Consider the following 17,965-nt stretch of genomic DNA (forward strand, 5'->3'; position numbering starts at 1 on the left):
GCCCAGCTGGCCAGATATTTAGCTACGCTCCGTGCTCATACCAGCCCTGTGCACCCTGTATGTGATTGCAGAGGCTTTCTTGCTAGGCTAAGCAGAATAACCCAAACAGCCCTGCCTGTTATCTCTTCCCCTGCCCTGATGTGTTCTGAGCTGGAAGTGATGCTGCATCTTTCTGAATGACTGCATACAACCCTGACAGAATCACCCAGGTTCTTGCAGCGTAAAGGTGACATTCAGGGACAACTCGTAAACTTTCTTTGTTCTGTGCAGCCCTTAGGCAGGAGCTGTAGCATCTAGGGCTTAGCTCTTCCCTGACATAAAGCCACTGGAGACAAGGGAGTTAGGCCAGGGGAGGGAATTTGGCTACTAATATATAACGTCATCCCATTGTTCCTGCTCGAAAAGATAAACTCTGGTAGTGGTTTTCTCTCCCACCCATTTACTACCTTCTTTAATAAAACTTGTTACTGTGATGCCTTTTTTTTTCCAGTCAGCAGATTTTTCTGGCTGGTTAATGAGGGGAAAATAGCCCCCTCCTTTATGTCAGGGGCCAAGTTTGGATTGGAGGTTGGTTTAGTTTTTCGTGTCATTTCCTGTTGCTGTCCTCTGAATGCGAACACTCTCTCACTCACACACACACTGGACTCACTCCTCTTGGAAGGATGTGAGGAGGCAAAGACAACACACCTCATGCTCTCTCCTGTCACGCTGCATTCCAGCCTTCTGCTGTCCTGCCGGGCTCAGCTTTCTGCCTGCTACCGGGATAGAAGAAGACGTGGAAGGTAAAATAACTCTTCTTTACAACTGGGCTCGGTAGGTACTTCATACTTTTCAGGCTTGGGTGAAAGTTGGTTGTGAATTTTGGAGTCAAGAGCTAAAGCCTTGATTATTTTTTTAAAAACTTTCCCCTATGGTAATTGCAAAGGGATAGCAGCAGGGGTCTACTCAAAAGGCAAGTTTAGAGGGCTGCAGTAATGAATCAGTGTTGTTGTTTGCTCAGGTAGGATTGCAAGGGAAAGGATAGAGAAATGCAGTGGCAAGCGGCAGTGCTGGGAGAGGAGTGCTCGGGGAAGATGCAGCTGCTGAATCCAAACACTGTGTGTGTTTCAGTCCCTTTCCGATAGGCATTTTCTGCACAACCTTGCCGTTTGCAGGAGAGCTGGAAAAAGCTGGCTGTGGAATCTCAGAAATGAAGGAACGGTGTGTAGGTCTCTGTTGAGGTGCACATTATAGAAGAGGGCAGTGTTTAAGAGGACTGTTGTGTATGTAGTTCTGCAAACACTGGTGGCTTGATATGTTGGCTGATGGAAGAAAATAGCAATTATGGAAAAACCAGCTTGGGGCAGGATGGAAGCTGTGAATGTCACTGAGGGGTGGCAAAAGAAATAAACACTGTGTGTACAGCATTCTTCACCTAGAGCTTTGTCTTTTAATTGCAGCATAGGATATACCCTGGCAGAAGATTTTCCATAATACTTGCTTACTCTAGTGTGTGTGTGTGTGTGTGTGTTGTTATAGAAGTCAGTCCATTTAACTAGAAGGAACACGACAATCTCCAGAATCTGCATCCTATTCACTATAAAACTGTACAAAAATCAGTCAACCTTTGTAAGTCCAATCAACAACAGCCGATATTTTCCTTGCTTGCTCATAAAATTCGCATTTATTTTGTTTAAAAAAGAAAGGGGTACAAATGTTTTCTTTTTAAAGCTGAGCGAAAGTAACTTCATGTGCTAGTTAAGCCAGTCCTGGCTCTCCCTTCCCACTGCTTCTTGGACAAACAGCCCATTAAAAAACTGGCGTATCACTTCTGGAGCATATGCTGGAGCCAGTCCATGGGGCCTTCAGAGTTAAAATGCTTTCTTGAGGTAACCAACACAGGATAGTAAATTTCAACGTGTCACTAAGTCTAGGGGGGAAATAGCTTCCAGAGCAGTTTATATCAACAGATAAAGTAAATGCTCAGGAACCCCATGTTCTTCACATAGAGGATTAATCATTACCACCTCCAGCTATTCAGCAGAATTTAATAAGGGCAATTACATATACATTTTTTACCAGCCATTAATTAGACGTAGGAATGAGAGCAGAGATCTGGCCTCAGGAAGAATCATCCTAATTATTTTTGCATACAACATGGGTTTACACAGAATCATTGCTCAAGACATGTTACTCCCTCACTTCACTTTCATTTTACATTTTACATCTCCCTCCTCCAAGAATTTGATTGCTGATGGAAGGTGCAGAATAGGGGGCATAAGAATTGTTATTGTGCCACAGATTGGGCACTTCATATGCAATAGCACTGCTGGCCTGACATTCCTAATTTCTGACCTAGCTGAATCACCTCTTGCTTTCCAATCCTCAGCTTCTCTTTCCAGGCTGCCATCCATGGAGGTGGTGGTTGCGGCTGGGAACTGGATCGGGGCCTCCCAGGTCATTTCACATAGACCAGCCAGCACCTGTTAATGACTTTCATTAACTAACACCCTAGACTGGAGTCAAAGCTGCCAACTTCAAGGTGAAAGGTTCAGGCTCCCAGGATCAGTCCCTTGGGTCAGCTGGTTCTGTGCTTCAGATGGGATTTGTGTGGTGGTTAATTTTAAAAACCAAATAGAACAGTGAAAACTCTTTTGATTCTTTCCCATCTCTCGCCTTCCTCTCTAATGCGCCTTCACTCAGAGTATTGCATTGGTTGCTCCCATTTGCTGACTGATTTTTACCGGGTCCACTCCTGCCTTTCAGTACAAATGATGGAGCAAGTGCCATATGAACTCATATAGCAGAGGGCATGAGAGAACCCCTAGTCTCACTCACTCCCATAACCAGTGGGGAGAGAGAGAGACTATTTACCTAGGACTGTATTTTGCATTCCATACCATGGGATGCAAACAGCCCACAGGTCCACATTTCCACAACGGCTCAGAACTCAGGAATCTTGACCAGATTTTCAAAAACCATATTGTGTGCTGAATTGTTTATATAGCAAAATCTTGCTATATATATCACAATGGGAACTACTGGGACCGAGCACTTCTGCCCCTAAATGGGAGTCTTTTTTCATTGTGGGTGTTGAATACTTGAAAATCTGGCTCTGAGCACTTTGAAACCTTGGTCTACGATTATGTGATGGGAGCTTGATTCATGTAACGCTAGTATAATTTGACCCTTAAATATTAGAGGTCTGAATCTGATCTCACTCCGGTTTTGCCTTCCATTGACTTGCATGGGTTTACTCCTGATTTACACCAGACAAGGCCAGATCAGAGCAGGCTCTACATTTCTAGCTTAGGCTGTGACCTGCACACAGAAAGAAAAGACAGAAAAGAAACCTGCTGCAGATGAGAGGATGATGGGAATGAGGTGGTTCCGAGCATTGCCAGCAGACTTCTGCTGCTTCATTGGCCTTCTTGATTGCCAAAAGGGGGACAACAAAAGTGATTAGGGGGCTGGAGCACATGATTTATGAGGAGAGGCTGAGGAAACTGGGATTATTTAGTCTGCAGAAGAGAAGAATGAGGAGGGATTTGATTGCTGCTTTCAACTACCTAAAAGGGGGTTCCAAACAGGATGGACCTAGACTTTTCTCAGTAGTAGCAGATGACAGAACAAGGAGTAATGGTCTCAAGTTGCAGTGGGGGTGGTTTAGGTTGGATATTAGGAAAAACTTTTTCACTAGGAGCGTGCTGAAGCACTGGAATGGGTTACCTAGGGAGGTGGTGGAATCTCCTTCCTTAGAGGTTTTTAAGGTCAGGCTGGCATGATTTAGTTGGGGAGTGGTCCTGCTTTGAGCAGGAGGTTGGACTAGATGACCTCCTGAGGTCCCTTCCAACCCTGATATGCTATGATTCTCTGATTCTCTGATAGTGGCACCTCCATCTACATAAAATGACCTCTATTCCATCCCCCTGCCAATGCAAGATTGTTCCCAACAGCACATTTATTTCAGGGTTCATTTAGTCTATGCTTAACGAGCAAAGGTGCAAGGCTTCAAGTTCTGTCACTTACCTGATGTCTGTCTGGAAATATTTCCTGTTATGCAACCTCAATGTTCTGTTTCAGTTTAATGTCATTGCTCCCTGAGCACCACCCTAAATAATCCCTCCCTCCAGGGCCAGTTCACAGTGGCTGGGAAACCTGTGTTGTAGGAGGCCTCAGCTTGGGAAGGGGCTCCACAAGAAAGCAGAGTTATGCATATGTGCCTGCTTGTGCTTCGTCCAGACCAGCTGTAATAAATGAAGGGGAGTAGCTCCCTTTCATGGACACCGAGGCAGCCAGTAGCTTTAAAATCCCTCTTAGTAGCTGTTCTCTAATTGCTCTACCTGTAAAGGGTTAAAAAGTCTCAATGCTATGCGTAGGTAAAAGGAAGTGAGTGGGCACCTGGCCAAAAGAGCCAATAGGAAGTCTAGAACTTTTAAAAATTGAAACAAAGACTCCCCTTCTGTCTGTCTCTTGCTCTCTGGGGAGAGGCGGATATGGCAGAACTATGCTGTAAGAAGCTTGGAGCCAGGTATGAAAAAATCATCAGAATCATACCTAGAAACTTTTCATTTAAACCCCCGGATATGTAAGTAGATCAGGAAATGTCTAGGAAGACGCGATTAGGTTTATCCCTTTTATTTCTTTATGGCTTGTGGACTCCTCTATGCTAACCCCAGGTGCTTTTGTTTTGCTTGTAACCTTTAAGCTGGACCTCAAGAAACTATTCTTGATGCTTAATCGTTGTAGTGGTTCTTTTTAAATCTAGCAATAGCCTGAGTTCCCAGATGTTTTTTCTTCTTTTTGTTTTTTAATAAAATTTACCTTTTTTTAAGAACAGAATTGGATTTTTGTGTCCTAAGAGGTTTGTGCACATGTTGTTTAATTAGCTGGTGGCAACAGCTGATTTCCTTTGTTTTTTTTCTCAGCTCTTCCCCAGGGAGGGGGGGTGAAAGGGCTTGAGGGTACCCCACAGGAAGGAATTCCCAAGTACACCTTCCTGGGTCCTCAAAGCCCAAGCCCCACTGCCTGGGGCCCAAGTCCGATGGCTTCAGCCTGGGGCTGTGTGGCCTGGAGCTGAAGTCCTGGGGCTTTTTCTTTGAGCCACTCACCCAGAGTGGTGGGGTCAGGCTTTGGCTTTGCCCCCCAACCCAGGCCAGCAGGACTCGGGCGGGCTCAGGCTTCTGTCCCCACTCCTGGGGTCATGTAGTCATTTTTGTTGTCAGTAGGGGGTCACAGTGCAATGAAGTTTGAGAACCTCTGGTCCAGACGGTACAATGGTGAGTTAATAAGCTGTGCTTTGTGACAAAGACAAGATGTGAGCCCTGACTGCTCCTGGGCCGGATGACTGCTCCTGGGCCGGACCCTTTGGAGCTGCCCATAGGCCTTGTGAAGACCACCTAGTGAGACACGACAGCAGGGGAGTGGTGATAGTTGATGTTGTGTGTGTGGGGGCTGGGGGTGGTCCTTTCCTCTTGAACTACCTTCTGCCTCAGGCACCCCATTAGGTTGCTGCTGCTGCCCTTGACGGAGGCTGCTCCAAGAACTCTTAACCTCTGCTTGGATGCTGCTACCAGCGTGTTGCCTGCCTCCTGCTCCTGACTCTGCATTCCCTCTCATAATTGTAATGATAGGCATGGGCTGGGGGGAGATTGAACATCTCCCTGGGAGGGGGTTCCCCAATCAAAAGGGTCTGCCGGGCACCTTGAATGTGCTTGGTCTGGCCCTGGGGTTTACACCTGTCATGAGTTTGTACTCTTATCCCTGTCTTCGCCTAGCTGTTGCAGAGAGCTTGTGTGTGTGTGTGTGTGCGTGTGTGTGGGGGGAATGCATACCTGTGTTGGTGCATTGCATTGAGGATGAAGTGTGAGTCTGAAGGGTTGTCTTTGGCAAGATTTTCTGTGGCAGGATAAATAATAATAATACTATTCTGTTTATTTGGAATAGCGGTTTTCCCCTCTTGTGACAAAGGATCATTCCCCTGCTTTAAGGGATACTAGTTGAATGGATGCAGGTCTTGTATATACATTAGCAAACTTAATATTGCACGTGAATGATCATGTGACAAACCTAACATTTCAACGAGTAGCGAAAATTCTAGTTCTTGGCCAGGAAATGTTTTTCTTGCTTTGTTTTTTACCTTCCTTCCCTGCAAATGGAAGCAGAACCCTGGGCCTGTTTAGCATTAAAACAACACACGTTCTGATATTGGTTTCAAACTACTTCTGGGTGCAACCTGGCTGGATACTAGCCATCTCTTCTGGGCTAATTGATCCCACTTTATTCATCGGCCTGGCTGTTGTCTATCTAAGGTTCCTATCACTGTGATTTCTAAGGGTATAGCTGTACTGCATTTGGAGATTTGCCTGCAGCACATGTAGACATACCTGAGCCAGCTTTGATCTAGCTAACTTGAATAACAATAGTAGGGAAGCCGTGGCAGTAGGGATCGGCTGCTTGAGAACATTCCCTGAGTACAGTCTATGCTGCCGTGGCTTCACTGCTGTTATTCCAGCTTGCTAGATCAAAGGTAGGCGGGCTGTATCTACTCGTGCTACAGTCACACCTCTGCAGTGTAGACAAGTCGTAAGTGCTGAACACACAAGTTGCAGTGGGGGAGGTTTAGGTTGGATATTAGGAAAAACTTCTTCACTAGGAGGGTGGTGAAGCACTGGAATGCGTTACCTAGGAAGGTGGTGGAATCTCCTTCCTTAGAGGTTTTTAAGGACAGGCCCGACAAAGCCCTGGCTGGGATGATTTAGTTGGGATTAGGTCCTGCTTTGAGCAGGGGGTTGGACTAGATGACCTCCTGAGGTCCCTTCCAACCCTGATATTCTATGATTCTAAGTTAAGGCAGCATTTATATCATCAAGAGGAATCTGAGCTCTCAGTCTGTTTTAATCTTTTTTTCATTTTCCCCACACAATATCATTACTTTACTGAAGATGGAGTATTCTCATTGGCTGAGGAGGCTCGGGTTATTGCTCTGGTCATGTGATAGCATCCATAGCAGCCATAAGGTACACCAAAGACAATCCAGATTAACCTGGTGAGGCCCCCAGTGGTGGCTGGACACTTCCAAGAAGTCCCCTTCCACCCAAAAAGTATTTTGTTTCAATTTTCTACATTTAAATTCATGCAGTGCTGATAAGAGGTGCTGGATTGACGAGACTGAAGTCTTCTGGCAGTTCAAACTTCACAATGTGCCTCACATCTGTTTGAGATGGGGCTGCTCTGGGGATGAAAGCGTATTTCAGCCTCCATGCTCAAGCTCCTGGATTGGGGCTTCTAAAGAGGCTGCCAGTTCTGATGATGGTTTATGTGATGTGGTCACTTACTTGCTGGGAATTGGACACAGACTACCAGCTAATTTGACCTAGGCTACCAAGCAACTGTCTGAGATGGGATGATTTTCCCTCATTACTGATCTGAGCTGGAGTTGAACTGGTGAATGTGAGGTGAAATGCCTCTCTTCTATTAGCAATCCCCTCAGTCTCCCTCTCCTTCCCAAGAAGTGTTGTTTTTGGTTAATTCATACAAGTCTGGGTCTCTTACCTCCATCCTGTGAGAGGAAGTCTGGGGCTGGAATTGTGTAATAAATGCCAGATTTCTCACTGCGGTCGACAAAGCTAAACTGAGTGGAGTAGACCAGGCCTATTGCCTTGCCAGTTCATACTTTCATGAACCCCACCATCATTCTGATTAACTTCTGTTGGGTCACTGTGAAAGGTGTTCTTCCCCAATGAGAATAAGCTTGATCTCACACCATGATTAATAGGCTAATGATAGATATGGGATATCTAGACCCCATGGATCTGTAGGAGGGAATCCCATTGGGGTAACTCAGACCTTCATCCTTCTGATGTACGTTAAACAGAGTTCCTAGCAGTTTATTGTGTGGGGGTCTTTTGGCTGACTCCTTGAAAAGCAAGGCCTTCCCTTCTCTATGCTGGGCATTATAGAACCATTGGACTTTTTTAAATGGATAGGTTTCCTCCATTACCCTTGACCAAAGTTTGTTCTTCTTCCCCACCCATCTATGTACAATGTACTGGCTGTCACCTTCTATCCCAGAGGCTGCCGCTTTTCACTAGTGAAGTGATTCCTTTGTACTTGTAGTTTGCAAAGTGCTTTAGGATCCTCTGAAGCTTTTTATGATGGGAAGAAGAAAAAGGCGGAGATCTGGATTCGGTTCCTGGCTTTCTCTCAGATTTCCTGTGTGATCTTGGGTAAGACACTCAAACCCTCTGTGCCTGAGCCCCCGATCTGTAAAATGGGAATGACAACACTCGCTTTCTCCCTCTCTTTGACTGTTTTACCTGCTTAGATTGCAAGCGCCTCAGCTCCTCTCTTACACTGTACAGTGCCTAGCACAACGGAGCCTGATTTTAGTTTGGGCCTCTGGGTGCCACCATAATTCACATTAAAATTATGATGCTCTTATTAATTAAACCTGGAATTACCCTGCCTGGCCATCATTCATTACACTTTCCAGGGCAGCAGCAATGATATTGGGAGAGATCGTGATACCTGTTTCTCATAGTGAATAGTACTTTGTAGGGAATGTGGAATCAAATAGTACTCACTGTCAGGTTGTCCCACTCTGGCCCAATGGAGCTGCCTTATGAATTAACATAGAGTGTTCCTTATAATTTACCGCACACTCTATTTCTCACTGGATAGAGCTTAATATTGGGTTTTGCCTTTTTTTTTTTAAACTTGTGCATCCACTGGATTTAATAGTTTCAAAGATTATATTTTTCACTCTGATATCAAAATCCTTTCCATAGCTGGTGCATTGCGTGAATGTCACATTTAAATATGTGCTCTATAATTCGGTCCTTCCCCCCTAGACATATTACTTTACACTACATTTGTCTACAGTAAACTGCAGCTTTGATTTTACTACATCAGTGACCATAAAAGACTCAAATTCCTCTGACTCTGGTTTTGTTGTTACTCTTTATTTACTCTAGACAATACTCCAGTTTTGGAAGAGTTGGCAGACTCCGAAAGCTGAAATTTCATATTTATTTTTCTTCCCATTCCTTTATAAACAGAGTTTATAGCTACAAGGGTTACAACCTGATATAATATATTTAGCAGGTTTTGAGCTGAGGGCTTTACAAAGTGGTATAAAGAACTGTAGTTGGTCCAGTGATGAGATTCTTATTTATTATATTGCTAGGTGCTGTGTATACATGTAATAAAGGAGAGGCCTTGCCGCAAAGAACTTGTGAACTAAATACACAAGATAGACAAGCAGTGGCAGCGAAGAAGTATTATTGTCTGTCTTACAGATGTGGGACTGGAGGCACAGAGAGATTGACTGACTTGTCCAAAAGTTTTTACCTTCCACCAACAGAAGTTGGTCCAGTGATAGATATTACCTCACCTGCCTTGTCTCAAGTCACACAGGGAGTTTGTAGCAGAGTCAGGAATTGAACCCAAAGCACCTGTGTACTAGGCTAGTGTCTAAACCATAAGCCTGTCCGTTTGTCTTTCTTGCTTTAAAAAAACGGTGTTTTTTGTTACTGGGTACATTTTAGAGGCAAGAAAGCTGCACTCCAGAGGTGACATTATGAAGCCATGAATATAAGTCATCACTGGTGGGCTAGCAATTGTGAGAATACAGGGATGAATGTTATTAAGACTAGGGAAATCCTGCCCTTCTCCCCTCAGTTAAAAACTGATCTGTAGCCAGCAAATTATTTTATCCTTTATCCTGATTCCCTATATTAATCCTGCATTCATTCCATTCCCAAATCCTCCCTGACTTGAATGGGAGCTCTAGGTATGAAACAGAATCGGTCCCCAAGTGCCTAGTTTCAATTAGAATCTTACTATTTAAAAAAAAATAGTAAATATATAGAATGCACTGCTTGAGCATTGTCTGCCAGAGCAGCGGCATCTTTGAAGACCTCCGGCCAGGCAAACCTTCCTGCCATGTTGGCCATCTCTGATAAACTGCTTCAAAATTGCTTCCGCTATTTGGAAAGCAACAATAGCAGACTATTGCTAATACAGAAGTGCTCTATATGTACCATGCCTGTAGTCAAGTTCATAACCATCTTCTGATTGGCTCCTGTGTGTCTGCTTGGGTCTATATTTGATCTTCTCCATTTGGTTGGCTGGTGTATCAGCTTGACCAGTGCAGACCATCCCTTGCACCACTAATAAAATCTTTTCATTGATATTTGGGAGATGATTACCTGCAGCTTCAGTCATACTCCCTGATGTGGGTACTGGATTGGCACTCCTGAGTTCTAATCCAGTGGCCTTGGCAAATTGCTTCATCTGTCTATGCCTTGGTCCTCTGAGCTATGAAATGAAGATAATGGTACAGGGGTGTTGTCAGAATTAAAAAAATGTTTGCAAAGCAGTATGTAAACACTCTGCATTATTATTATTATTGTCATCATTAAAAGAAATAAGGAATGGTAAGAATGGAAGGAAGAGGCTATCAATATAAGATTTCTCCTCCCTCCCTGCTTTTATTTTCCCACAGCATAAAATACTCAGTGACCCAGCACCAGTGTAGCCTGTTCTATAATTTTCCGGAGTTGTCCCTTTGAGGCAGGAAAAAGCCAGTTCCATCCAGTTCCCCAGTTTGTCCAGTGCAGAAATGTAATTGTACTGCTGGCTGCCAGACATCACACAGCGAAGAGAAGAAGGAAGGTCAGAGAATAGCTTACGAAGTGCCAGGGAACAACATGGAATGAACCAAGTGAACGCAAGTGATTCTAGGTGTGGTTTGAGAGTTTGAGACATCTTTTTCTCAAACACAAATTGGCTGATTTTCTTGGTGTTACACTTGGGGTGAACTTGACTCATCCATCATCCCTAGTCCTATGGGAGTTTAGCTGTAAACAGCTTACTAGCCTGTAGTGTGTTGTTATAAAAGCAGTTGGAGATAACCGAAAGTACAGTGGGCCCAATTCTCAGTTACACTTTTCCCCCTTTATACCACTCCAGCCATGTAAAGTTGCCGTTAGGGGAAAACAAGCGTAAATTATGCTCCTGCCAAAGTGTGTAAAGAGGTCTTAGTTTAAATGAGAACCAGACCCATTAAAGAGATCCCCTGCCATCAGGTGAATACATTTTGCAAAATTTACGGTAGAGGTGATTGCCAATTCAAGTCCTCTTCTATCAGCCTGGCTTATAAGGAGACCTGCAGATGTCCAATAAATGCTAGGCTTACAGAGCCAGTTTTAGGTAGGTAGAGGCACAGTGACTGATCTGTGCCTGGACATGAACTACCGACACAGATTGCTCCAGCAGTTCATTCGTGTAGTTGCAAATTGTAGCCTCGTGCATAAACGCTAAGAGGGGCTTTTTGAAAATCTGGTTCCTAAAAGCCCTTTAGACAGTGCTTAATTTGTAATGAAAGAGGTGCCGGGGCTCAAGCAATTTTTTTACTCTCATAACCGATGCAGCAAGCCCAGAGGTGCTGGAGCTATGAACTGCCACGCCTGAGCCCCGGCAAGCCTGGGCACAAATTAAGCACTGCCTTTAGGACAGTGAGCCCTTCTTGCACTGGGGAAGCAAGGCAGTCTGAGACAGACAGTTCAGATATAGAGCGAATGGGTATGCAGGTACAGGAAGAGGCAACCTTACAGGTAAAAAGGAAACTGCTGGCATCCCCCAGTATATTTTAGAAAGATATGGATGTAGGCAAAGAAATAAAGAAAGCTAGTACGACTTTGTATGACCTTTAAGGTGATACAAGGAGCAGGTGTAAATGAATGAACTCTCTGGGGCAAATTCATCGCTAAGCCTGCTCGAGGGACACAGGGCAGTTGGTTTCCCGCATCTCCACTCCAGGGCAGTAAGGGGCCATTTGGCCCCAGCACAAATTCAGGCAGCCACAAGAGCATCCTAATCATGGTCTAATATACCTTAGGTGAGCCAGTTAGCCCGTCTTTAAAATGGGAGCACTGATCCAGAGCTGCCTACCCAAAGAATCTGTAGGTACAGCTTGTAATGTGCTTGGCATATCACAAGTGCTATCTGACTGCTCAGGATTATTAATAAGGGAGAACGGAGAGATCCGCATGAATGTGTCTTGTGTAAGTTTCCTGAGGAAAGACATGCTGTCCATGTAAGAGGTCTCACAGCATGCAAATTCTGAAAGCACATAAACGTAACTGGAGGTTTTGTTGACCCTGGATGATGAAGAAGAAGATTCCTAGCCAGGTCTCAGAACAAAGGTTCGATTTCATAAACGTTTGTTCTTGTGTTAATGAATGTGCGCGTATGGCAGGCACTGATGCTCCGTACCCATGTTGTGGGATTTGTCTTTGTTTTCTTCTGAATTTGCATCTATTTTACTTCTGGGAAATTACAAGAATAGCAATTGCAAGAGTCAGGCACAAAGCAGGCAGCTGCAGTGCAAAATTTTCTCACAGTACCTGTTTCCTGATTTGCAAGTTTGGAGCCCTACTTTTAAAGCACACTTTTGTGGTGATTTTGTGATATGGACTCTGGGGGCTACAATAAGACTTAACCAATGCCTTTCCATCTGTAACCTAAAGCCACATTCTACACTGGCTTACATGAAGACTTGATCCTCAGTCAGGATCTGGAGACCAAACATCAAGAACCCCTTCAGCCCCTTTGGGTCATAACATGTCTGTGAAAAAACATATGGAAGAGGAGAACTTACTGGAAGGCCTCCGAAGCTTCTAAAGAAGTCTAGTTTTGCCTCATCATTCCCATTGAAAGATGAGACTTGCGGCAATGTGAAATAGGCAGCAAACATGGTCTGAAACCCATAAGAAAAGACAGAGGGCACTGCATGGGGTATTTGGACTGACTCTTTATAGCCCCCTGCCTATGGCACCCAGCAATGGTAGCATGGTTGGTTCAGTTGTACTGCCTTTGGACACCTGGAGGCAGGTGCACTCCTGTGACATCTTCTATAAGGTTCAAAGGTAAAATAAGGGAAGTTAATGCAACATTGGTCAAAATGCACATGTATACTCTGGGTGTCTGGAAAGGAACTTGGCCCTTGGAGTGTCTGATGCCTGACTCCTGTCCCCTTCTCCTGACCATATACTTATTTTTCCTGTGCTGTATCAGAAATGCTTGGCTGGAGCATCAAGATAGTGTCATTGTCTGATACCAAGTGGCCCATTCGCCTTCTGCAAAGCCTTCCTGGGCCCTTTTGGTCCCACCGTAAGTCCATCTCCTCACCTCTGTGCTATGTAACAAGAAGGATTTTATAGCCCTTAGCGGCAGCTCATCCTCAAAAGCTCTAATGATTTATGTTTTTTAGATGTATGTTATATTTTTATGGCACAAATGGTGGAGAAGTGAATGAAGTTATCCCAAAAGAATTAAAGTGGCTTCCTTGGCAGGAAAACAGAGGGAAACGGGCCTGTTGCCTGTGCTCCTGTGCTGACTCTAGAGGGAGATCAAAGTTACTCAGTGAAAACGTTTGTGATTATATTCTCCTCATTACTTGTTAAAGTTTACAAACTTCCCAGCCTCTGCCTTTCCAGGCTTTCAACACACAGACTTCATACATTAACATTGATCTGAAATGGTTTCCGGGCACTAGTGATTTGTGGTTTGAAATGCGCTGCAGATTCGCGATAATTTGATTAAGTTAAAACCTGACACAAATGGATGTTCCCTGCTTTATCTCTGATCACTTCTCTCCCCACACTCCAGCCGATCCACTCCACATGGGGAATCTCACATGGGGCCTCCCCGTCCATTAAACTTTGAGAAGGAAAAGGCTAATGCTGGACGGACAGGGCTGCAGAATCCTTGCAGCCAGACTAAGCAGCCGCAAAGGACATCACAATCCGAGGAAATGGTGCTTTTCAAATTTTCACTGAAAAATTAACTCTGCAGCCGGCTCAGCGAAATCCATTTCCCCACAAACGAAAGCTGCTTTCACCTAGATTCTGTGCCAGATCATGCCATTAAGGCAGAGCCCTGGGTAGTGTGCAGTGGGAGATGTACTCCTCAAGGGGAGGGGAAAAGGCCGAGAGCAATAGTGTCTTGGGGAAGCCCAGTGCTTCCCAGTTCTCCCTGACATACCAAAGGAGTGCAGCCACACTAGCATCCATTAGAACAATGCCGCCACCTCTTAGGCTGGCCAGCGGTGTTAGATGTTGCAGAGGGAGGCAGAGCAATGATCCTACCCTCCCCACCCTTATGATTCTTTTGAGGTGTCTGGCAACCAAAGGAACACAAGCAAGAAGCAGTCCTTGTTCTCAGGAGAGCACAGAGATTGGAATTGTGGCTAGCCCCTGCTTGGGGGTGACAAGGCTGGGGGAGCCCGCTTTGCACCTACACAACGGCAGTCTGGCCCTTAGCTAGTACAACTCCTTGTGGTAGTTTCGCTTCTGTGCTTTCCTATTAATAAACAACAGAAGGATCAGCATTGTGTTGTCATTCTTGGAAAAGTTTCCTGTTCCCCACAGCACTTGCCCTTAAGATCATATTCTGATTGCCATCTTGGCAGGTAGAACAAATGGGCTAAGCCGTGAATGACTCTCTCTTCAGACAGGATGTATCCGCAACACTACAACTGCATTCCTCATGAGCTGCAGTCTACGGGGGAGTGCATAAGCACAGTCCCCTAGCCCGGAAAGCCCTCACTGCTGAGCAGTGCTAATGAGCTGTGGTCATTTTTTTCCCCTCACAGATGGGATAAAAATAAAACAGATTAAGTACAGCCAAGGAAAAAAGTAGTTTTGCAAAGAGTGGCACAAACTGTCAATGTCAGCAGCGAGCGCAAGTGATGTAAATAAACGCAGAGAGAGAAAGCTGCATAAATTCCAGCAGCAGAGAGTCGAAGGGCAGAGCCCCACACACTAGCTTGATTTTTGCGGGATGGGGGTGGTGGTGGGAAAGAGAGGGGAGGGGTTGATGATGACATTAGGTTGATTTGTCTTTCCCAGGGTTACCAAGGCAGACCCCAATGCACCGGGAGGTGTTTCTCCTGGCCAATAAATAATCCTGTTTGTAATTAGATATTCCCTGCATTGGTTCCATATTTCCCGCATTCACCCTCATGTTAACCTCTCAAATGCCAAGTCATTCATACGCACGTATAAGACTTATGGACCCTATGGAAATTTCGCGACATCCTTTCAGTTTAACCAGGGTTATCAGTCATGCAAAGCATAATGTAGGTGGGCCATCAGTTACCACCACCCTTTTAAGCCCGGTGAGGCAGATCCTACTGGATATGGTATGTATAAATAACAGACGTAATAGTGTGGCAGGAACAGCGCCCCCTTGGGGACCTCCAGGCACCCTGATGCAGGTCTCCCCAGGGGGGAGAGAGGTCTCCAACTCTGGTGTCCACTGTAGCAGGCCTCCTGCCCACCAGCTAATTGCACCTTCGGTCTCATCTCCCAAACTGTTTCTTACCCTTGTGTCAGTCGCTCCTGTGGTCTAACAACTCCTCCCCATCTCTCCACAACTCTGCAAGCAAAGCTCCCTTCAGGCGGGAGGCAGAGCTCCATCCTGCTTCCTGGCCCGCCAGCCATCAACTGAGCCAGACTCTCTTCTTTTATTCCCTCTCCAGGCTTGGCCTTGGCTGCAGGTATAGCAGGGTGGGGTTAGCTGGGCCCATAGACTCTCCTTCACCCCTTTTATGCTGACGTGGGGCTCTCTGCCCCATTACAACAGACTGCAGGGAAACCTGTCTGAGAGATTACCCTACTAGGCAATCTCCTCGTCCTCAAAACCAGCCCTAAGAATACCTGAACATAATGGAACTAATTCTGTCTTGCCCTCCCACCAGTGCATAGTGTGTGCAAAAGACATCTTTGATTTGGTCATGTTTACACGCACTTTACAGTGGTATAAATGACTACTCAAGGTACAGGCCCACTGAATACAATTCTTTTCCACCTCTACTAAGCAACAGATATTTGTTGGTCCCTTGAGAGGTCATTTAAGGTAGATTTTCCCTGTAATTCAAATACTGTACAAGTGGTCTCCATGTTATTGGCGGTTGGGATTGCGTAGGGAACATACTCTATAATAACCTCGCCCTCCTAACCATATTTGTCACATTAAAACAAATACCACTATCTGGCCCAGAAAGCTGGTGGAAGGGGGTCAAAAGCAAAACACTGCTGCTACTGAAGAAATTACGGATGAGAAAAAATTGAAGCACAGAACAAAAGAGTTCTATGAAAAAAGCTGTCATTTAGTTTTACATTATTTAAAAATGAAGACAACTGCCGTTTTCAGCTCAATCTCCAGTTTGAGTGGGTGAATGGATTTGTCATTTGAAAGAACGTGTACGCCTCTTTTGCAAAACTGCTTGAAGACCTATTTAGAAATGTGTCTGAGAGGCAAAGTTCACACCACCCAAAGTTGCAGGGCACTCAAGTCCAGCAGTTTGATTCAGCCTGTTTGAGAAATAGTGGTCGGACTATTCAGTATCTAGGACTCTGGCAGCCAGGAGAGGTTCAGATCTGGGCATTTGCTTTGGCCCTCATCTCCATATTGAATTCTGTGTCTATATGGTTGTCTGGAAGTGATGCCATTAATGCTGACACAGTGATCCCTCTGTCTCTCTGGCAAGCCACATAAGTCTTCCATCTGGGTATGATGCAATTTCCTTTGTCTCTTTGTTAGATTAAATAGGCTGCCCCCCTACTCCCTCTTCCTTGAAGACTATTTATTGCTTCTGGAATTAATAATTTTTAGTATTTCAAGGTTTCCTGCAGATGGATCAAGAGAAAATAGAACATTGCAATGATAGGGTCATTAAGTCAAGTGTAAACTTTAAAAAACTACCCACTTCCCCCCTTCCTATTGTGTATGGATCTACTCTCAATTGCATACAGTGGTTATCATTTCAAAGTCAACTTTGGCCAATAGGGTTCATACAGTTATTTTCTTTACTAAATGTACTGAGAAAACGGTGGTATCTCAGATACCCAGAGCCCTGCGCAGATACAAAAATGTGTATCTGTATCCGATCTGCCATCTGCAAAAATTATCTGCGGATGCAGATATCTGAGGATTTGCAGGGCTCTATTTACCATGGCTGGGCTGAAGCTCCGAGGCACCCTCCCCCGCCAGAGCCCGGTCAGGGAGAGCCGCGCTGGCAGCTGTGGGGAGTCCGCGCAGAGTCGCGGCCCCTCCACCTGTCCTCAGCCAGTCAGGGAGCCTGTGGGGCGGGGATATGGCTGAGGGCTGGTGGAGGGTCTGCTGCCATCACTCCTATCTCTCATATATCCTGGTGGCGCTAACAAGCTGCATCTACCACAATGAAGCAGCAGCATTTACTCAGCAGCTTTATGTAGGGTTCTTACTCACAGTGGGGTCTTTAGATCCTGCCCCACTGTAACAAGTGAGCGCCGCATCCATTGGTACATAGTTATACGAGGTGCAAATGTAGCACACGGATTCCCTGCTTGTGATTATATTGCCCTCTAGTGGTTGGGTAGTGGTAAGCCCTCCAGCTCCCGTGGAAAGGGCTTGCACTTTTGGTGCTGACGGGTCTCTGATTCAATCCTCGCTGCATGTATGTGGTCATGGGTCTACTATAAAAATAACAGAGGTGACATATTTATTATTTACTTTCTTAGGGGAGAACGAGGAGACGTGCAGTTTCTATGACTCTTAAAGTGATTCACTGAGACCACTCAGTGGCAGATTTCTGTTGCCTCGCTGTTTTCATTTGGAGTCTGTGAGGGTTCACGCCCCTAGTTGCAAGGTAGCACGGCCCAGTGGCCGTAGTCCATAGGATGGCCCCTGGTTACAGGGTAGCACAGCCCAGTGGCCGCAGTCCATAGGATGGCCCCTGGTTACAGCGCCGTGGGGCCTTGACACTGGCTCAGCGGGGAGATCCTACTGAAACACGCTGAAGCTTACCAGGGGCAAGGTACCAGTCTGTCACCCCCCACGAGTAGCTTCCTACCATCTTGAGAGTTGGAGTCTCCCACGAATCTCCAGGTTCTCCACGGGTCTCCGTGTCTGTTGCCGCCTCGGGCTCCTCCTGCAG

General features: G+C 45.4%; 1 protein-coding gene across 1 annotated transcript in view; it reads left to right on the forward strand.

Moving 5' to 3' along the window:
• The first annotated feature begins 610 nt into the window (after positions 1–610).
• Positions 611–17,965, forward strand: part of EVA1A (eva-1 homolog A, regulator of programmed cell death) — an 81,111-nt gene continuing 63,756 nt past the window's right edge. Inside the window, exon 1 of the mRNA XM_034766913.1 lies at positions 611–782. Coding sequence (XP_034622804.1) covers positions 611–782 — 172 coding nt within the window. The remainder of the gene's footprint in view (positions 783–17,965) is intronic.

The sequence above is a fragment of the Trachemys scripta genome, chromosome 3 (assembly GCF_013100865.1).
Source record: "Trachemys scripta elegans isolate TJP31775 chromosome 3, CAS_Tse_1.0, whole genome shotgun sequence".
Taxonomy (NCBI): domain Eukaryota; kingdom Metazoa; phylum Chordata; order Testudines; family Emydidae; genus Trachemys; species Trachemys scripta.